This window comes from Chiloscyllium punctatum, chromosome 18, assembly GCF_047496795.1.
Source record: "Chiloscyllium punctatum isolate Juve2018m chromosome 18, sChiPun1.3, whole genome shotgun sequence".
NCBI classification, from domain to species: domain Eukaryota; kingdom Metazoa; phylum Chordata; class Chondrichthyes; order Orectolobiformes; family Hemiscylliidae; genus Chiloscyllium; species Chiloscyllium punctatum.
This window is the reverse complement of record NC_092756.1, coordinates 97,010,045-97,033,139: the sequence shown is the minus strand read 5'-3', so window position 1 is coordinate 97,033,139 and position 23,095 is coordinate 97,010,045. Positions and strand designations below refer to the sequence as shown.

General features: G+C 45.7%; 1 protein-coding gene across 1 annotated transcript in view; it reads right to left on the bottom strand.

The window, feature by feature from the left end:
* LOC140489382 (ras-related protein R-Ras2-like) overlaps window positions 1-23,095 on the bottom strand; it is a 41,180-nt gene that overhangs the window by 5,833 nt on the left and 12,252 nt on the right. The window contains exons 2-3 of the mRNA XM_072588882.1: window positions 3,419-3,506; window positions 1,748-1,850 (exon numbers count right to left, since the gene is read on the bottom strand). Coding sequence (XP_072444983.1) covers window positions 1,748-1,850; window positions 3,419-3,506 — 191 coding nt within the window. The remainder of the gene's footprint in view (window positions 1-1,747; window positions 1,851-3,418; window positions 3,507-23,095) is intronic.

The following is a 23,095-nucleotide window of genomic DNA, read 5'->3' as shown; positions in this document are numbered from 1 at the left end:
TCATTAAGGGAAAAAAAAACAACTTTGTATTTCCCCCTCTCCTTTGTTACCAGCCCTAATATTGATTGATTATTGAGAGTGTGGTGCTGCAAAAGCACAGCAGGTCAGGCAGCATTCAACGAGCAGGAGAGCTGATGTTTCAGGCATAAGCCATTCATCAAGAAAAGGGCTTATGCCCGAAATGTAGACTCTCCTGCTCCTCAGATGCTGCCTGACCTGCTGTGCTTTTCCAGCACCACACTCTCAACTCTGATTCCCCAGCATCTGCAGTCCTCAGTTTCCCTCCTGATGGATTTATTGTCGCATGTATAGAAGTACAGGAACAGCTTTGTTTATGAGCAGTACAGGGAGACCATAGTAAGCAAGTTTTGAGAAGATTTGTAGAGGTTCCTTGAGAGAATCCAAGGAAACTCAAACATATAAAGAGAAAGCAGGCTACACCACCAGTGGAGGCCCACTGAAGATGTTACCGAGGAGGGTGATGAAATGTCTGAAAATGAACCTTCCAGCTCAGCGAGCAAACCTACATCCAGATCATAGTAAGCAACTTAGAGAAACTTAGATATTGTACAGGGTGTTACACTGCACGGAGTGCTACACTAGGCAAGAGCGACGTAAGCAAGGTCAGCATTATTTAAGGCTCGAGAGTCCATTAATCAGTCTAATGGGAGCGGAGAGAAAGCTGTTCCTAACCCCGCTGGTGCGTGTTTCAGGTTTCTGTACCTTCTGACTGACTGACTATTGAGAGATAGCAAAAGGCCTCTTGACTGAATCAAGAACTATTCCATTGGATGTATCTTGCCAATGAGCAGGAGATTGCAAGCGAATGGATGGCCAATAGCAAGGGGGTGGGGGCAGGGCAATTGGAGGCTTGCAGTCATGTGATGACACCTCCAGGAATGCTGTTGGCCAGATTTGGGAACATAAATCGGAAGTTCCAACTGGTTTTATAACATCAAACCACAGGCTGTGGCCATTTTGCCAGTGAGCAGTCAACCCAACACCTAGTATTTTTGTTTAGCCCTTTCAGTTCCTCATCCTTGGGTTCTCATCTAACACCATTTCGGAATTATTTTTGAAGTCAAACTCCTGCACCTTTTCACACACAGGAGTATCAGACCCGGACATCTCCAGCAAAAATAGAGGAAGCTCCAAAACCATCTCCCTCTGCCCAATAAAACCAGGAAGAGACAGGGCAAATGGACAAATGTTATGAGTACAGTCCAGTAAGCAACATAACGACCAGCCAGGTCCTTGTCAGATCCTCCTTGTCGTGCTGTTACAAAGAGGGCTTGAGTTATAAGGAGAGGTTGGGACCCTTTTTTTCCCCTGGAGCATAGGTGGCTGAGGGGTGACCTTATTGAGGTTTATAGGGGATCATCTCTATAATCATGAGGGGATGAATAAGGTGAATATCAAAGGTCTTTTCCCCAGGGTGGGGGAGTCCAAAACTAGACGGCACAGGTTTAAGGTGAGAGAGGAAAGATTTAAAAGGGACCTGAGGGGTAACGTTTTGACACAGAAAATGGTTTGTATGTGGAATGGACTGCCAGAGGAAGTGACTGATGCAGATACAGTTCCAACATTTAAGAGATATTTGGACAGGTACATGGATAGGAAAGGTTTAGAGGGATATGGACCAAACACAGGCAAGTGGGACTAGTTCAGTTTGGGCAAACCTGGTCAGCATGGACGAGTTGGACCGAAGGGTCTGTTTCTGTGCTATAGGGCGCTATGAATACCTTACCTTCCCCGATCATTGATGGCAAAGACAAGGAGAAAGCCTTCACCCGAACGCATATACTGTTCCCTCATTGCTCCAAATTCTTCTTGGCCAGCAGTGTCCAAAACTTAAAGATAAAAAGAGAGAGCGCAGGAAGGAGAGGGAGGGAGGGAGAGGAGGAGGAGGACAGACATCAGTAATTAATGAGGTGAGCATCGAGAGATAGTTTCTCATTAGAAAACTATTTAATACATGTAAGTCTGCAGGGTCCTTTTCACAAGTTTGCACAGCGTGTGCCAGCACAGGCAAGTTTCAGTCAGAGTTTCCATGGTAACCAACTAAGGAAGTTACCCCATACTGACAGAATTAAAATTCTTTCATGGTTAAGCTATGCGCTGTGTGAGGAGGCACTAGGACCACACCAGAATCTCCCCGATGACTAACAGCCTGTTGCTCCGTGGGGCCTATAGTCAAGTTTGAGCCTGACCCTCCGTTCGGTCCTAACCCTGGCTCTTCCCCATCCTGCTGCCACCTTTAATCCTTCCCCCACACTCTCTCGGCTTCCCAAACGTTGGAGAGAAGAGAGAGAGAGAGAGAGAGAGAGAGAGAGAGAGAGAGAGAGAGAGAGAGAGAGAGAGAGAGGCATGAAGACAGAATGAGAGAAGGTAGGCTCGAGAGGGAGAGAAGATTAGTGTAAGTGGGATAAAAAGGGTCAAGAGACAGAAAGAGAGAGAATTAGATTTCTGTTTTAAAAGAGGGAAGGTAGAGTTCCCTGTCATTCTTTTTCTTTCCAGCGGAGGGTAGTTAACTGTTGGAGGAATACAGGCCCTGCAGGGCCCAGGGGCACTCTGGTGTCCCCTGTGAGTGATCATCCATCTCAAACACGCCTAGACAGGAACATGCTCATGGGTTAGCATGAAAGACTGGCTGCGAGCAAAAGATCTCCTTCAGAATCCACCTCCGATTCAGGCTTTTGGAGGAATCATGTATCTTTAAAAAGGAAAGAAACCTAGTTTATGGTCGAAATACCCCCCTGACATTTATACCAGGACCACTCAAGACCACTTTCCTTCCATTGGCAAAAATGAAATTGATTAACTAAGTGCGCTGTGAAGTTTCAGAATGTGTTCAAATCCCTCCAAGGCCACAGCCCTCCCTAACGCTAATCTTAGCGTTCCTCCAATTTTGCCCCCTTTCCCATCATGCACTTCCTTTGTCCCATCAGATGTAGAGACCCCAAACTCCGGAATTTCCTCCTAAACCCTCTCCATGCCTCTCTGTCCACACCACCCTCCCATGTGTGTAAACTGCCCATTTGATCAAGCTTAAAACAGGCCATTCCCTCAGTTGGCCTAACGTAGGGTGACACCAACAGCATGGGGTCAATTCCTTCCAGACCAGGAGACCCGGGTTTTGATCCCACTTGCTCCAGAGGCATGTCATACCAACTCTGAACAGAGTAGAAAAATATTTATCACAAGTGATAACCTTCTGGCGCCAAACTATTTCGTGACACTCCCCTGAAAGGCCTGGGGGATGTTTTGCAATCAATGTCAACTTTTATTGGTATGGGTCTAGCAAGCCCCCAACATCAAATGATACTTGAGCAGTTTGAGACGGGCAGTCAGCTGGAGAGGGCTACCTTCTCCGCGCAGACTGAGAAAGGGATGCTGCTTCACAATGCGGGTGACTTACTGTCCAATCTCGCTGCCCGGTCATCAATGACACATTGCTTGGTGTAGGAATCCTCAATGGTTGGGTCATAATCGGATACAAAATAAGACTGAAATCAAAGAGAGCAAGAGATCCACAGTTAAGCAATAAATGAATAAAGCTGTATTAACAAAAGATAAATAAAGCTTGTAACAAGAGAGAAAATCTCAAAAGATACGAAATTCTATCCACACCCTTTGGGACTTCCTGGAAGAAGGGTTACAACCGAAACGACGACTTCTCCACCTCCAGATGCTGCCTGGCTTGCTGTGTTCTTCCAGCCTCCTGCCTGTCTACCTTGGATTCCAGCATCTGCAGTTTTTTTTTCTCTCATAGAAATTTACGAAGTAAATTCAAGAGTAGGCCATTCGGCCCTTCTCACCTGCACCACCATTCAATACGATCATGGCTGATCATGCAATCTCAGTATCCCATTCCTGCTTTCACCCCACAGCCCTTGATCACTTTAGCTGTAAGGGCCATGCCCCGCTCCCTCACGAATATATCTAATGAACTGTCCCCAACAGCTTCCTGTGGGAGAGAATTCCACGGGTTCACAACTCTGAGTGAGTAAATTCTTCCTCATCTCACTCCTGAAATGGCTTACCCCTTATTCTTAGACTGGGACCCCTTGCTCTGGACTTCCCCAACATCGGGAACACTCTTGCCACGTCTAGCCTGTCCAGTTCCATCAGGACTTTGCATGTTCCCCTGAGAAACCCCCTCCCTCATTCTTCAAAAAACAGACAAGTAGAAATCCACAAAAAAGTGATAGCGACTTTCAAAAGTAGGTGCTGCGTTAAAAATGAACGACGACAGATTGAAGTCACAGAGGTACTCAAAATTGCAAGAGGAAAAGAATCTGGAAGAAAATGGCCAGGTGTTCAGCCATTTGATCAGAGTGGGAAAACGACAGAGATCTCTTCACGAGGGCAAAGTGGAGGGACAGCTGAACAGGGGCAGGGTATCGCTGTGATCTAGTCAAGGCAGATGATGGACGTGGTGGTTGCAGACACATGACCGTTAGTCTTTGGGGGGGTGGGGGGGGGGGGAACGCAACTGGGCAAGACAATGACACAATGACCCTAACAACAGGGAGGCAGGTTCAATTCTAGTCTCTGTCTGTGTGGAGTTAACACATTCTCAAATATGTGCAGGTCAGGTGGATTGGCTAAATTGCCCCTAGTATTCAGAGATGTTTGGTTGGGTGCATTAGTCAGGGGTAAATGTCAAGTAATAGGGTAGGGGAATGGGTCTGGGTGGGATATTCTTTGAAAGGTTGGTGCGGGCAGGTTGATGGCCTGCTTCCGCGCTGTAGAGATTCTATGATGAAAACAAAGTTCCCTTTCTATGATAAAAACAATGAGATATCATCTGAAAGCAACAGATGAGGGATTAAACCCATTTCTTTCCTGTTGCACCTTTAAGGGAGACAATCAATCACTTACCCTGGAACACTCAGCTCAACACTGACACACCAATATTGTGCCATGCTAACAGGCATTCCAAATGTTAAAAAAGATTAATTCTTGCTCCAATGATTCTGCTGTCCCAGACAAGATCGCATTAATGCTGATCTCTCTTAAACACAATTATTTTTTGAGATAGTTTCAATCAACTTGTTCTGATGTATTTCGACAAACATCTGAAGCAGGTGGGACTTGAACCAGAGGCAGGGACATTACCACAAGAGCCCTCCACAATCATTTTTATAATCTATTCTTTCATAGGATTTGGGCATTGCTGGTTGGGCCAGCATTTATTCCCCCTCCCTGACAGCCCAGAGGGGAGTTAAGAGGCAACCATGTCACTCTGGGTCTGGAGCCATATGTGGGCCAGACCAGGTAAAGGATTTCCTTTCCTAATGAACATTTCACCATCTGCCATAGTGAGATTCAAACCTTTTTAAGTCACTCAGGACATGGATTTCACAGGCTGGACCAGAATGTATTGCCCATCCCTAGCTGCCCTTGAGAAAGTAGGGGTGAGCTGCCATCTTGAATCGCTGCAGTCCATGTACTGTGGGTTGACCCACAATGCCCTTAGGGAGGGAATTCCAGGAATTTGACCAAGTGACAGTGAAGGAACGGCGATATATTTCCAAGTCAGGGTGGGGAGTGGTTCAGAGGGGAACTTGCTGGGGGTGGTGTTCCAATGTATCTGCTGCTCTTGTCCTTCCAGATGGAAGCACACATGGGTTTGGAAGGTCCTGTCTGAGGAGTCTTGGACAATTGATGTCCCCAGAATACTGTAGGTTATTATTCAGTGATATCACCACTACAGCACCACCGCCCCCTGAACAGCCCAGGTCAGTTAAGAGCCTGTCACATTGCAGCTGCTGGGGTGGGATTTGAACCAGTGGCCACCAGAACGTTTGCCTGGTCCTTTGGATTACGAGCCCACTGATGCTGTCATTGCAGTAAAATACACAAGAGGCTGCAGGATAACAAGGGCCTTATAATTTTACCATAGCTTCAGAGCTCAGGTTGTCCCAGAGAGCTTTACAACCTCCAATGAGCTATGCGTGAACATAAGAACGTAAGAATTGGAGGAGAAGGCCATTTGGTCCATCGAGCCTCCTCCTCCATTCAATAAGATCATGGCTGATTGTTATCGTAGACTCAGCTCCACTTGCCTGCCTGGTCACCATAACCCTCAATTCCTTTGCTGTTCAAAAAGAAAATCTATCTTTTCCGTAAAAACAGTCAACAAGTTGGTCTCAACTGCTTCACCGGGCAGGGGATTCCACAGATTCCCAACCCTCTGGGTGAAGAATTTCCTCCACAACTCAGTCTGCTACCCCCTCATTTTCAGGCTATGCCCCCTAGTCCTAGTTTCACCCACCAGTGGAAACAATCTATTCCCTTCAGAATTTTCTATGCTTCTCGAAGGTTCTTCTAAATTCCAAAGAGTATAGCCCCAATCTACTCAGTCTCTCCTCATTAGGCAACCCTGTCAACTGTGGGGCAGGGGAGTATAAAGTACACAGTGAGATCCCACAAACAGCACCATGAGAAGGGCTGGTTATCTATTTATTCAATAAAAGATGAAGGAACCTTTGCCTGACATGTTAACTGTTTCTCACCACAGATGCTATCAGACATTCCAAGATTTTTCCAGCATCTTCACTTATAGTTGAGATTTACACAATATTTAATGTTGTGTTTTCAAAAAGTGCCTTGCGTTGATAGATAAAATGCACCGGGGAGAACAGGGTTTGGTGCCCTGTGGTGTTTACCCAAAAGGCAGCACCTCTGACAGTGCGGCACTCCATCAGGACCGCACCAGAAAACCAGGCCGAGAATGTGTGCCACAGCATGGAGCGCAAACTCCTGACCTTTGGGACTCCGAGGGGGCAGGGTTGACCTCTGAATCTGCAGCTGATGTGCAGTCTGTAAATGACGCATCTCTCACTAGCCCACGCAGAAACCCATGTACAAATGAGCCAAACTGAGAGCAAGGCTTTCATAAGTGTTTAGTGACAGCTAAATGAGCAGGCATTCCTGACACAGCCTTGCTGTTAACTAAGTGACTATTAATAATACTGTGAGAACCTAAATATCACTTTCACATTTTCCAATCACAGCCCTTTTTTGCTGACTCATTTCCTGGTGGTGGCTCAATGCCAGGGTGGGGGAAGTGGGAGGCTGTTTCCCTTCATGGGCAGTAAGCCGATGCCCAGTGTCGTCCCCAAACAACTTATCCTCCCACATTTCAGCATGGATCAGGACTATCGTCACCCCCCGTCCCAGCAACAATTAACAATAAGATCCTAACACTTAGGAACCTGCTCAAAAGAAAAGGGAAAGCGGTTTCCATTATCCAAATGACATGGAGCGAGAGGCAGAGCTTTTAAACAGGAGCTAGGCCCCTCATCAGATCATGACTATGCCAGCTATCAAGCATCCATCTATTCTAAGCCCGTTTTCCAGCATTTGGCCCATAGCCTTGTATGCTACAGTTATTTCTTGATTTGGAGATGCCGGTGTTGGACTGGGATGTACAAAGTTAAAAATCACACAACACCAGGTTATAGTCCAACAGGTTTATTTGGAAGCACTAGCTTTCAGAGCGCTGCTCCTTCATCAGGTGGTTGTGCAGCAGGATCACAAGACACAGAACTTACAGCAAAAGATCAGTGTCATGCAACTGAAATAATAACTTTTTGTGTCTTATGATCCTGCTCTACATCTACATGACGAAGGAGCAACGCTCCGAAAGCCAGTGCTTCCAATTAAACCTGTTGGACTATAACCTGGTGTTGTGTGATTTTTAACAATTATTTCAAGTGTTTATCGAAAAACGGTTCTTAGGATGTCTTGAGGGTTCCCACTTCTATCAGCTTTTCACCTCTGGGTGAATTAATTTCTCCACAAATCCTGCTGATTTCCCAGAGACTGTGCCCACTGGTTACTGACTCCTCTGCAAAGGGGGACATTTCTCCCTGTCTATGCAGAAGTGTGCACGCTCCAGACTCTAAGGGACAACAACAGTCTATCTAGTTTCACTTCATCGCAGAGTCACTCCAGACCAGGCTGGTGCTGCCACTAAGGCAATCTTTTTCATAGAATCCTTACAGTTTGGAAACAGGCCATTTGGTCCAACACTGACCCTCTGAAGAGTAACCCACCAATTCCCATTCCCCCTACCCTATATATACCCCATTCCTGATGAAGGGCTTATGCTTGAAACATCAACTCTCCTGCTCCTCGGATGCTGTTTGACCTGTTGTGCTTTTCCAGTGCCACATTCTCGACTCTGATCTCCAGCATCTGCAGTCCTCACGTTCTCCTATATTTACCCCTGACTAATGCACCTAACCTACACATCCCTGAACACTATGGGCAATTTAACGCCGCCAATCCACGTAATCTGCACATCTTTGGACTGTGGGAGGAAACTGGAGCACCCGGAGGAACCCACACAGACAGGAGGAGAATGTGCAAACTCCACACAGACAGTCACCAGAGGCTGGAATCGAACCTGGGTACCTGACGCGGTGAGGCAGCAGTGCTAACCACTGAGCCACCAATTTGAACACAGTGAACTTAGGAACCCTTCAGAGGGCATGGCGTTATTTTCTTAGTTGGATGCATTGCAGACCGGACCAAGTAAGGATGAGACAGATTTCCTTCCTTACCTCTGGGTCTTGAGCCAGGTGGGATTTTACAAAGGTTCATGGTTACCATTACCATTACTGAGATTAGTTTTAGGATTTGGAGCTGAGCTCACCCTGGTGGATAGGCTTTAGGGAGGCAGCAGAGGAGTTATTCTCTGCAGGGTTCCCAGCCTCTGGCCTACTCTTGCAGCCCCAGTGGGCCCAGTCTAGTTTCTGGTCAATGGTAACCTTCCTGTTGTTGATAGTAGGGGATCCAGTGATGGTAATGTGTGAGAGGCGCATGGTACATTAATTTTTTTTGTTTAAGAGCTTGAACTTAAAACCAGTGGCATGTAGGTATCGATCTATCTTTGTGAAGAAATTCAATAATTAACTGGATGAATTGTCTTGGAACCATGATTTTAAACCAGTACATGGCCCCTGGAGTGTTAATGCAAGTTTGTTTATATTGTGGGGATGGACAACAGGACAGGGAAAACATTGACAGACAGAGCTTGCTTTCAGGTTTAGAATAATCAAGGATTGATTTTTAACTTTGAAAGTAGTTGGAAAGAAATGTGACTGAAGACAGATATTGGTATAATCTCTCTTAAGAAGTAAATCACTCCGAGCAATTGAGGGAATAGTTTACCTCAGGGAGTGGTTTACTTTGTGAACCTTTCATATCAGGGGTTTTTGAATAACCGATGCAGATTTCTAACCAAAGCTGAGTGTGTAAGAATTTAGTCGTGTTAGGATTCAAGAGACAGGTGAGCTGTCAGGGCAGGAACACAGGAGGGAACAGTTAAGTTAAACCTACAAGTTTAATTGGGAAGGGAAATTTCTCTGGGGTGTTGACTAACTGAGAGTGATGGCTTTAGGGTGTAGATGTGTATTTTCTGATCTTTCAAAATGTGCTATATTTAAATAACTTGATGAGCTTTATTTTATTTTTATTTCTTTTGTGCAACCAACTTCTGCTTTATGTTAAAACCCAAATCTGCAGCATGGCTTGCTTATCGGTCAGTGAGAAACAGCCAGGTTAGATTGAAAAAGAAATTATCCATCCCCTGGCATGGCTCAGTGGTTAGCACTGCAGCCTCACTGCACCAGGAACCAGAGCTCAATTCCAGCCTCAGGTGTGGAGCTTGCACATTCTGTGTCTACATGGGTTTCCTCTCTCATTCCAAAGATGTGCAGGTTAGGTGGACTGGCCATGGGAAATGCAGGGTTATAGCGAAAGGGTAGAGGATTGGGTCTAGATGGGAAACTCTTTCGTAGGGTTAGTGTGGGCCAAATGGCCTGGTTCCACACTGTGGGGATTCGGATGCTGGTTCTAAGCCAGATTTCATTCTGGAATCTGGCTTGTCCAGTATTAACATTACCTGGGATCAGAACAGTAAGGCCATGGATAATGAAGGGGTGATGGTTAGATCCTGTCTTGTCGGAGATGATTTGGCTCTGCCTGGGACAAATGTGATCTACTACTTATTAGTCAAAGCCTGGATATTGTCCAAATCTTTCTGCATTTGAACATTGACTGCTTCAGTACCTGAGGAGTCATGATTGGAGCTGAACATTGCACAGTGAACATCCCAACTTCTGACCTTGTGACAGAGGGAAGGTCATTGATGAAGCAGCTGATGATAGTTGGGCCTAGGACACTCCCCTGAGGAAATCCTGCAGGTGTCCTGGAGATGAGGTGTCTGACCTCCATCAACCTCATCTTTTTTCCGATGTGCCAGGTATGTCTCCAATCAGCAGAGTATTTTCCTCTCAATACCCACTGCCTCCAGTTTTGCTAGGGCTCCTTGAAGCCACAGTTGGACAATACAGCCTTGACGTCAAGGGTGGTCACTCTCATCCCACCTACGGAATTCTGTTTTGTCCATGCCTGAACCAAGGCTGTATTGACGTCAGGAGCTGAAGGACCTTGGCAGAACCTAAACTGACCATCAGTGACTTCACTTGCTTGATTTTCTGTGAACCTCTGGACATCAAGAGATTACATACAACACTATACAAATGCAAGTCATAGAGTTATAGAGATGTACAGCATGGAAACAGACCCTTTGGTCCAACCCGTCCATGCCGACCAGATATCCCAATCCAATCTAGTTGCACCTGCCAACACCCGGCCCATATCCCTCCAAACCCTTCCTATTCATGTACCCATTCAGATCCCTTTTAAATGTTATATTGTACCAGCCTCCATCACTTCTTCTGGCAGTTCATTCCGTACACACACCACCCACTGTGTGAAAAAGTTACCCCTTAGGTCTCTTTTTATATCGTTCCCTTCTCACAAGGGTCTATCAAATAATTTACTGCATATAAACGATTCAAATCATTGGAGACAAACAACTTGTATTTACATAGCGCATGACAATAAAGGGTTTTCATAACAGGACATTAATCTAACAGTATTTGACATGAGACTGAAGCAGGAGAGATGAGTGAGTGTTTGGTCAAAATAATAGGTTGCAAACAGCATCTTAGAATCATAGAATCCCCACAGTGTGGAAGCAGGCCATTTGGTCTATCGAGTCCACACTGCCCCACCAAAGAGCATCTCACCCTACCTATGCTGTTCTTGTAACCCACATTTCCCATGGCCAATCCACCTAACCTACATAGCTTTGCACCATGGGAGGAAATCCACACAGACATGGGGAGAATGTGCAAACTCCACACAGAGAGTCGCCAGAGGGTGGAATCGAACCCAGGTCCCTGCTGCTGTGAGGCAGCAGCGCCCCCTTTCTTCAAGAGGGAAAGCTGGTGAGAATTCCAAAATCAGAATTCTGATCGGCTTCTGGGCAGAGAATAGTTTGGAGTGGAAGTGTTACAGTGGAAACAGGAAGAGACTGGGAGATGCACAGGAGGGGTGAATCGGAGGTCTAGCAATCTCAGGGACTGTAGGGGCTGGAGATTGTTCAGTATTTTTTCTTGGCCCTGTGGAACTCCGGACAGAAACCTTGAAACTTGGAAAATAGGAACAGGGAAAGGGCCATTCAGCCCATCAAGCCTGCGCCACCATTCAATGGCTGATCACCCAATTCAGCACCGTGTCCATTTTCTCCCCATACTCTTTGATACGTTTAAACCTAAAAAATTCTATTGAACTCCTTCCTGAAAACTTTCAATATATTGACCTCAAGAATGTTCAAAAATGTTAAGGGTTACTGGGAAATCAGCTGGTATCATGGGGAGGCTGAAGGGTGACCTTGTAGAGGGTTAGAAAATCTGAGGAACATGGATAGGGTTAACAGATAAAGTCTCTTCCCTGGGGTGGGGGAGTCCAGAACTACAGGGCAAAGGTTTAGGGTGAGAGGGGTAGAGATATAAAAGAGACGTAAGGGGCAACATTTTCACATAAAGGGTGGCGTGTGTATGGAATGAGCTGGTACAATTACAACATTTAAAAAGCACCTGAATGGGGATATGATTAGGAAGGGTTTTGAGGGATCCGGGCCAAGTGCTGGCATTTGGGACTAGATTAGTTTAGGATATCTGGCTGGCATGGACGAGTTGGACTGAAGGGTCTGTTTCCATGCTGTACATCTTGATGTGTGGATGACTGGAGTTTGGGACTTCCCCAAAAAAAAACCCAAATCTGGGTTTCTTTCTCAGTTTTCCTGAGTCCATGAAAAGAGGGTACAACTTATTTCACAGAAGTTCAATAAAATGTGCATTTGCTACGAGTCAGAGTTTCTGTTTCCTGTTAAGATTCATTGGTTGCTCCTGATTTGAGGTTTATAGTTGGCTTTAGTACACACTGACACACGCTGTTTCACAACAGGACAGGGTGGGGAGTTTTCAGAAAAGCACCTTTTCCTGCCTGTGTCGTATAGCAAGCCCCAACAGGTTAGACTCCAAAGTCCTTGCAAACAGGCCCAGTCTGTGCCTACAGGGCCTTTATTAGACAAAGCACAGTAAAGAACAGAGAGCTAAAATACACGCAGCCAGCTCAGTAACACGCCAACCCTACCAAACATCAGCAGCCATGTTTCAACGGGCAGCACGCTCAACATTTTTAAGAATACATTCACAGGATGAAAACGTCGCTGGCTAGGTCAGCGTTTCCTGCCCATTCCTAATGGCCCTGAGGAGAAAGTGAGCCCTGCAGATGCTGGAGAGTCAGAGTCGAGATTAGAGTGTTGTTGGAAAAGCACAGGTCAGGCAGCATCTGAGGAGCAGCAAAAATCAAATGTTTCGAACATAAGCCCTTTATCAGGAATGTTTTCCCAATGCCACACTTTAAACTGCCCTCTAGGCAATTAGTGTCAAAGAGTCAACCACTTTGCAATGACAGTTTCTTTCCCCAAAGGTCCTTTAGCGAATCAGATGGGATTGTCCAACACTCAGCAATGGATTCGCAGTCGGCTTGAGACTCTTAATTCCACATTTTTATTAAATTCAAACTCCACCTCCCATAGTAGGATTCAAACCCAAGTCCTCACAGCATTAGCTGGATCTCTGGACTAACAGCCTATTGGTGTGATCACTGGACTATGACCTCCCTGAGGTGGATTCTGGGTTCATCATAACCACAAAAGAAACAGGAGCAGGAGTAGGCCATTTGGCCCGTCGAGCCTGCTCCACCATTCAATAAGATCATGGCTGATCATTTCAAGTACTCAGCTCCACTTACCCACCTGCTCACCATAACCCTTAATTCCTTCATTGTTACTCTCCCGGTCTTAAAAACATTCAACAAAGTAATCTCAACTGCTTCACTGGGCTGGGAATTCCACAGATTCACAACCCCTTGGATGAAGTCCCACTCCATCACCCAGGCTGACAACAGGGCCCTGTACCGAGAGAGTGTGATTCTGTCAAACGCAGAGTTAAACACAGGTCCTGTCCACCCACCTCAGACAAACAACCCCACAGCATGTTTCAAAACAGAATAAGAGACAAAAACTGCAGATGCTGGAATCCAAAAGTAGACAGGCAGGAGGCTGGAAGAACACAGCAAACCAGGCAGCATCAGGAAGTGGAGAAGTCAATGTTTCGGGTGTAACCTTTCTTCAAGTCCCGGAAGAAGGGTTACACCCAAAACGGTGACCTCTCCACCTCCTGATGCTGCCTGGCTTGCTGTGTTCTCCCAGCCTCCCGCTGGTCTACCTTGGATTCAAAACAGAGCACCCAGCACCCCCAAGCCAATCCTTGTGCCTCAAGACACCACCACGCCTCTCAATTGCTCTCCTCACTTTCTGTGGGATCTTGCTGTGTACAAATCGCCCTTTCCTTTCATTGAGCCAGTGACCTCACTGCAAAAAGTACATCATTGGCTGCAAAGCATTATGGGAAGCCCAGAGGATGGAAGAGACGCTGTAGAAATGACAGTACAGTCTTCCATGCAGAAAGTGGATCAGCTTTGCCGGAAACTATTCTGACAGGGTGGGGCCTGTCAGTAACTGGAAATAAGATGGGAATGGGAAGGAATTAAAAGTCAGTTCCTATTCACTGTTCAATCATAACATCACAAAGTGACAAAATGACATGAGAAATGACATTAGAACCCTGTAACTACCAGCAGCTTCTCTGGAATTACCCTGACAAAAACTAGAAGCAGGAGGCGGCCATTCAGCCCTTTGAGCCTGCTCCACCATTCAGTATGATCACAGCTGATGCATTATTTTCAATGCCACATTCAATGCCTTTAAAATCTAAAAGTTTACAAATCTCAGCTTTGAATATAGTCAGTGACCTGGCCTCCACAGTCCTTTGGGGGCGTGGGGGTGGGGGTTAGAGAAATTCCACACTTTCACTACCCTCTGAGTGAAGCAATGTTCCCCCATCTCAGTCCTAATGGTCTGACCCATTTCCAGAGACTGTGTCCCCTGGTTCCAGACTCCCCCACCCAGGGGAAATATCCTTCTAGCATCTAGCCACTCCAACCCTTTCGAATTTTATACATTTCAACCAGTTTCCCGCACCCCCAACCCTTCTGGACCTCCCACACCTGGCGCTGGGGGGGGGGCAGTGGCAGGGAATTCTGCCTAATAAGTGCTCCCAACCCCACATCACAGTCCCAACGTGCATTGAGATCAGGTCCCAATACTGGTCCTCAAAGTTCATCAATACCCCCCCCCCACCCACTTTCTCCATTGGTCATTCAACATGTCCATCCCTACAGCACTTGGCCTGAAGACCAATTGGAAACTCATATCACCCACTTGATGATGTCAGTCAAACAGCCTGTTTATTCAAGATTCTTTTCTCTCGATAAAATAAAGCCCAACCTCAGCTTAAAACATCGACAGGTTCAAAGCGGGACCTCAAGCCTGAGGTGTCTAACCTGAGAGATCACCTCTTGTACACCGATGACGCCTTTCGTTATAAAAAGGGACAAAGACTTCAGGTGCATCTGGATTTTGCATTTTAAATCAGTAGTCTACCTCCTACCTGACTAAAGGATTCAACAAGGGCAGAAAGTTTTAAAGTTGTTAACTTTTTGTTTATAAATACTGTGTCTTATACCTCCCTATCATATCATGTCTGAGGAAGGAGCTGAGCAGTGAAAGCTTGCGATTTCAAATAAACCTGAACTATAATCTGGTGTTGAGTTATTTTTGACCCTATTCTATCTCCAATATAGAAATGATCCCCAATTTACAGACACTCGTATTCCTGAATGTGATCCCATACAGGTGTAATTTTAAACACCCATGCTGGATGACACGCTGCCTCTCTGAGAATTACAATATATAAACAAGTAATAAATAGGAATATTTGAACTCTCAAAACATTAAACAGACTTTGATTGAGTAGTCAGAGTAGACAATTAAAAAATTTTTTCCCGGGTACAACAATGTTACAAGGGGACATAAATTTAGATGTGAAGGGTGGAAAGTATTGGGGCAGGGGGATGTCAGAGGTAGATTCTTTACCCAGAGAGTGGTGGGGGCATGGAATGCACGGCCTATGGGAGTGGCAGAGTCAGAATCATTGGTGACCTTTAAGCAGCAATTGGATAGGTACACGGATAGGTGCTTAAGCTAGGACAAATGTTCGGCACAACATCGTGGGCCGAAGGGCCTGTTCTGTGCTGTATTGTTCTATGCTCTGTGTTCTCTCAGCACCAAGGACCCAGATTCGATTCCAGCCTCTGTGCAACCTCCACACGGACAGTTGCCCTTCTCCCCGTGGCTGCGTGGGCTTCCTTCCACAGTCCAAAGATGTGCAGGTTAGGTGAATTGGCCATGCTAAATTGCCCATAGTGTTCAGGGATGTGTAGATGATAGAATAGGGGAATGGGATACTCTTCAGAGGGTTGGTGTGGACTTGTTGGACCGAAGGGCCTGTTTGCACACTGTCAGGGTTCTAACACTTCTAAAACAAATGAAACTTACAAACAGCATCTTGATTAGATTAGATTATTTATTAGATTCCCTACAGCCCAATCAGTCCACACTGACCCTCCGAAGTGTAACCCCCCCCCCCCCAGAACCATTTCCCTCTGACTAATGCACCCAACACTATGGACAATTTAGCATGGCCAATTCACCTGACCTGCACATCTTTGGACTGTGGGAGGAAACCGGAGCACCCGGAGGAAACCAACGCAGACACAGGGAGAATGTGCAAACTCCACACAGACAGTCGCCTGAGACTGGAATCAAACCTGGGACCCTAGCGCTGAGAGGCAGCAGTGCTAAGCACTGGGCCACCGTGCCACCAAAAGAAACCCAAAGAACTGCAGAACCTGGAAATCAGAAGCACAAACACAAATGAAAGCTTTGCCAACAATTTTAGTTTTTAAATCCTTCATGTCATCCTGCATTGGGTATATAGAATCAAAAAAAAATTCTACAGTGTGGAAGCAGGCCATTCAACCCATTGAGTCCATACCAACCCTCCAAAAAGCATCCCAACCTGACCCACCAACACCCCACATCCTGGTAACCCTGCATTTCCCTTGGCCAACCCATCCATCTTGTACATCCCTGATCACTTCGCACAATTTCCCGTGGCTAATCTACCTAAACTGCACATCTTTGGATTGTGGGAGGAAACAGGAGCACCCAGTGGAAACCAACACAGACGCGGGGAGAATGTACAAATTCCACACAGACAGTCACCTGAGGGTGGAATTGAACATAGATCCCTGGCGCTGTAAGGCAGTAGTGCTAACCACTGAGCCACTGTGCTGCCCATGTTCTGACTTGTGTACAAATTGGCTTTTGAACGGTTTCCAGAATGGAACTGATTCTCAACCTGGAGACTGCCCATACTTACAGCTAATTAAAATTACGAAACAGCTAAATGAAATACAATATTATCCTTGATCTTTCTAAAGTTTCCTCATGAGCCTGGAATCTCAAATTCCAGGAAATCATGGAGACTGGGTAACCTTGTTTCTGATAGTTTTCTAGTGAGCTCTTGGTCCCTTGCTATGGGGTCACATTAAAATTAAGTGCACTAACAATTGACTATTGCATCCATACTCCACAACTACCTTCAAGACAGTAGAATAATAGTCCCACAAAGGATTCATGTCAGGACTGACCAAACCCTTGTATAGGTCATCTCATGAGGAAACATTGAGCAGGTTGGGCCTTAACCCATTGGGGTTTTAGAAGAATGAGGCGCGACGTTATTGAAATGGCAGAACCGGAGGGGTTTTGACAGACCAATGCTGATCGGGAGCATTCCCTCTTCTGGGGGAAATCTAGAATTGAATGACAAGGTTTAAAAACAAGCAGTGGGGTCTTCGGTATAAGACAGCTCAGAATAAACTCCTTCTGAAGACCCAGTGTGTTCAGAATTTCTCCCTCTGATTGGTGCAGGCTGGGTCACTGAATATATTCCAGGCAGTGTTAGATCGCTGATTGACAATGCAGGCACTAGTTGTGGAGGACTGTTGGAAGGACATTGTGAAACTTGAAAAGGGTTCAGAAAGGATTTATAAAGGGTGTTGCTAGGGTTGGAGGGTTGGAGCTATAGGTAGAGGCTGAATAGGCTGGGGCTGTTTTCCCTGGAGCATTGGAGGCTGAGGGGTGACTTTATACAGGTTTAGAAAATCATGAGGTGCATGGTAGGATAAATAGACAAGGTCTTTTCCCCTGGGTGAGGGAGTCCAGAACTGGAGGATAAGGGTGAGAAGGGAAAGATTTAAACAGGGACCCAAGGAGCAACTTTTTTACGCAGAGGGTGGTACATGTGTGGAATGAGCTGCCAGAGGAAGTGATGGAGGCTGGTACAATTGCAACATTTAAAAGGCATCTGTATGGGTACATGGATAGGAAGGGTTTGGAGGGATATGGGCCAAGTGCTGGCAAATGGGACTAGATTAGTTTAGGATATCTGGTCGGCAAGGACGAGTTGGACCAAAGTGTCTGCTTCCATGCTGTACATTTCTGACAGACAGAGAAAGTCAGGTAAAATTCAGATCTTATTGTATAGAAGAGCTGGCTCAATGGGCCGAATGGCCTGTTTCTTACACTCAGTGACGCCTCAGATTCTCGGAAAGAGGTTTTGGATGTGTTGCTCAATGGCATCAAGATCTCCATCGCCAACTCTGGCTGAAAGGATTTGGCAAGAAGAGCTTCTGGAGGGAGTGAACCTTTCCAAATACAACACGACTTTATTTATCCACCACAAAGGCAACTCAGAGCAGTGCACAAGTGAAAAAAAGACTACACACCCACGTCATGTCATCTTTAAAATCCGACACAGCTTGACTTTTGCCAGTAAGGGACTTATCGTCCTGTGTTGCCATCACCTCGACAGATGACCGAAACCATGTTCAGTGTCAACTATGTCACCTGAGGTGACAGGGGACAGGGTGAGGGAGGCTTCAGGGCACTGGTGAGGGCTGACAAATGCAGGACCTACCACATTTGCACAACTGTCTCACCCAAGGGCAGAACGCCTACAGGATGGCTAATTCAGAGACTGAATCCAAATCCCACCATGACCATCTCACTTTGCAACAAAAAGAAAAATTGGAACTGGACGTAGGTTTGCTCGCTGAGCTGGAAGGTTCTTTCCAGACGTTTTGTCACCCTACTAGGTAATATCTTCAGTGGGCCTCTGGGCAAAGCACTGCTGATAATTCCTGCTTTCTATGTTTGAGTTTCTTTGGGTTGGTGATGTCATTTTCTATGTTGACATCATTTCTTGTGATGTCATTTCCTATTCTTTTTCTCCAGGGGGGGTGGTAGATGGGGTCTAACTCAATGTGTTAGAACCTCAACCTAAGCTACAAATCTTCACAAAACTCGCTAAGAAAAATTGGAAATAAAGACCTGGGTACCAATAAAATTGCTCATTAAGCTTCCAAATATTTTTTGTAATCTTCGTAATAAAGATCAGACTGGTACATTAATGCCTTTCTTATGGAATAAAATCTGCCGTTCATGCCCCCACTTACAAAACAGATAAATACTTAGAATCAGGAACATGCCATTCAACCCCTTAAGCCTACACTACATTCTACATCATAGTTGATCATCCCCTTAATGCAATTTTCCCATATTGCCCTCAATCCACTTGGGAGGGGAAAACAGTTTACGCTGGGAAATTGGGAAGGAACATGGATGCGCGAGTAAAGAGTAGGTAAGGGACAATGGACAAAATGGTATCCTCCTGTCCCATATCATTCTATGACTGAATGGCATTAGAATAGATACACGTACAATGCAAGTGGAACGCAAGAGCCTTCTGATGTAGTCTTACAAGAAACTAACTGGTATTCAATTATTACAAGGCGGAGAGAGTCCATGGTACCCCCAGGGCCATTAGGTGTCTCACCAGTGATGCCCTCAACCAGAGAGGAAGAAAGGGAAAGGGTGGGAAATGTCTTTGTTGTAGCCATCAGTCATAACACACACAAACAGCACACCCTTGCAGACTGTCCTTCACTGACATCATACATACAAATGTGATGCAGCAGATGAGAAATATTTTGGAATCAAACTGGGAGCCATCAAAAGAGTTAGAGATTTACAATAAGGAAACAGACCCTTCAGTCTAACTCATCCATGCTGACCAGATATCCTCAACTAATCTAGTCCCATTTGCCAGCATTTTGCCCATATCTCTCTCAACCCTTCCTATTCATATCCCCATTCAGATGCCTTTCAAATGTTGTAATTGTACCAGCCTCTACCACTTCCTCTGGCAACTCTTTCCATACACACACACCACTCTCTGAGTAAAAAGGTTGCTCCTTAAGTGCCTTTTAAATCTTTCCCCTCTCACCTTAAACCTGTCCTCTAGTTCTGGACTCCCCCACCCCAGGGAAAAGACCTTGACTATTTACCCTATGTCCCTCATGATTTTATAAACCTCTATAAGGTCACCCCTCAGCCTCCGATGCTCCAGGGAAAACAGCCCCAGCCTATTCAGCCTCCCCCTATAGCTCAGATCCTCCAACCCTGGCAACATCCTTGTAAATCCTTTCACAACATCTTTCTTATAGCAGGGAGACCAGAATTGAACACAGTATTCCAAAAGTGGTCGAACCAACATTGTGGCTTCACAGGACGTGACCTCCCAACTCCTACAGTCAATGCACTGACCAATAAAGGCAAGTGTAACAAATACCTTCACGATCATGTCTACCTGTCCACCTGAGACTGGTGAGCCTGACGTCGGTGGTGCACAAGTTGTTGGAGGGAATCCTGAGGGCAAGTATTTACACATATTTGGAAAGGCAAGGACTGATTTAGAGATAGTCAAATGGCTTTGTGCATAGGAAATCACATTTCACGAACTTGATTGAGTTTATTTGAAAAGTAACAAAGAGGATTGATGAGGGCAGAGTGGTGGATGTGACCTATATGAACTTCAGTAAGGTGTTCGACAAGGTTGCCTATGGGAGAATGGTAAGCAAGGTTAGATCTCTCAGAATACAGGGAGAACTAGCCATTTGGATACAGAACTGGCTCGCAGGTAGAAGACTGGGGGTGGTGGTGGTGGAGGGTTGTTTTTCAGACTGGAGGCCTGTGACCAGTGGAGTGCCACAAGGATCAGTGCTGGGTCCTCTACATTTCATCATTTACATAAATGATTTGGATGTGAGCATAAGAGGTATAGTTAGTAAGTTTGCAGATGACACCAAAATTGGAGATGTAGTGGACAGCAAAGAAGGTTACCTCAGATTACAAAGGGATCTTGATCAGATGGGCCAATGAGCTGAGATGTGGCAGATGGAGTTTAATTCAGATAAATGTGAGGTACTGCATTTTGGGAAAGTAAATCTTAGCAGGACTTATACACTTAGTGGTAAAGTCCTAGGAGTGTTGCTGAACAAAGAGACCTTGGAGTGCAGGTTCATAGCTCCTTGAAAGTGGAGTCGCAGGTCGATAGGATAGTGAAGGCGGTGTTTGGTATGCTTTCCTTTATTGGTCAGAGTATTGAGTACAGGAGTTGGGAGGTCATGTTGCGGCTGTACAGGACATTAGTTAGGCCACTGTTGGAATATTGCGTGCAATTCTGGTATTCTTCCTATTGGAAGGATGTTATGAAACTTGAAAGGGTTTAGAAAAGATTTACAAGGATGTTGCCAGGGTTGGAGGGTTTGAGCTAAAGGGAGAGGCTGAACAGGCTGGGGCTGTTTTCCCTGCAGCATTGGAGGCTGAGGGGTGACCTTATAGAGGTTTATAAAATTATGAGGGGCATGGATAGGATAAATAGACAAAGCCTTTTCCCTGGGGTGGGGGAGTCTAGAACTTGAGGGCGAGAAGGGAAAGATATAAAAAAGGGACCTAAGGGGCAACTTTGTCCACGCGGTGCCGGGGTGGGGGGGGGGGGGGGGGGGGGGGTGCGCAGTCAGCCACTCCTCAGCCCATTGGCCCATCTGATCAAGATCCCGTTGTAAATCGGAGGTAACCTTCTTTGCTGTCCACTACACCTCCAAATCTTACTAACTATACCTCTTATGCTTGAAATGTGTGAATAAATTTCATATCACAAAAAACATAGAAAATAGTAGGAGCAGGCCATTCAGCCCTTCTTGCCTGCTCCAGTACTTGATGTATTCATCCCAACTCTCTATCCCATTCCCACTTTCTCTACCATTCCCTTTAGCCCAAAGAGCGAGACCTAACTCCTTCTTGAAAAATGTGTTTTGGCCTCATCCGCTTTCTGTGACAGAGAATTCCACAGGCTCCCCACTCTCTGGGTGAAGACCTTTCCCTTTATCTCAGCCCTAATCCCTCAGCAAAGGGCCGATCATCAATACAAGCAAGAGCAGAAACAGAACACTCACACACATTGGAATCTCAGCACCAAGTTTCACAAATTTCAAGGGCTTTTGATGTGACATTAAATTGGATAAAAAGATCTTATGGTGCTATTGTGAGGAAATGGGAGCAGAGCTCTCCCTGACCAGCACAATGTCACATTTGGTAAATGACTTAGGTATCGTCACATGGTTTGTGCGAGTTTACTGAATACAAACTGTTCAGTGATTACATCACAGCCAAATACTTTTGTCAGAGCTCAGGTGCTCAATGTCAAGTTGCCATTGTCTTACCATACCAACATGGCCTGCTCTCTCCTTGGAGAGACATGACTGGTGATGGTTTCGCCTGAGGTTCACCAAGCCTCAGGTGAGGGGAGGAAAATGAGGAGAGTCCTTAAATGGTAACATCAGCTGGTGATGGGAATTGAACTGATGCTGTTGGCATCACACTGCTTCACAAATCAGCCAACCAGCCAACTGTACGTTGGTAATGTCCCTACTTCTGAGCCAAGAGGCCCAGGATCAAGTCGCACCTATGCCAGAGGTGTGTAATCACATCACTGTGCAGGTTGGTCACAAAATTCATTAAATACAATAAGTCCTTTTGTAAAGCATTTTGGGATGATTTGAAGTCATCATTTGAGGTGCAGCAGAAATATAAGTTTCTTTCCTTTGAAGGGACACTGGGATAAGGATTGGGAAGAGAATGAGGATTTCGGAGAAGTTTCACTGTTAAACATGAGGTTAAAAAGGAGACGCAATGGATCTTGCCACCCCTTGAATCAGATCTTACATGATGTACAGCTCCATGGTCCCCATTTCTGTTGTGCCCTTGAACAGTCCAAAAATCCTCCAACCTCAGCCTTCAATACCCAGAGCAAAAGGGAGTACATAAAAACCTCTGGTGTAGGGAATCCAAAGGATTTACACCTGTCTGAGTAAATAAATTGCTCATCATATCCCAAAATTACTGGCACCTTTTCCAAAAACTGTGCCCTCATGTTCAGGATTGACTACCATTGTATCCATCCCTTCAATCCCCTTCAGCATCTTGCCTGTTTCACTGGGATCAACTCACTTTTCAGAACTGCAGACAGGACAGTCACAACATCTCATCACAGGGTAACCCCCTCAACCTCACTGCGGGTCAAAAATTAACATGGACAGAGGATCGGCTAGGTAATAGAAGGTAGGAGAGTTGGGATTCGAGTGAGGCATGTTCAGGATAGTAGCCTGTAACTAGTGGAGTCCCACAGGGATCAGTGCTGGGGCAACAATTATTTACAAAATACATTCATGACTTGGGTGAGTGAAGTGAATGCACTATTCCCAAGTTTGCAGATGATACAAAAACAGATGGTAA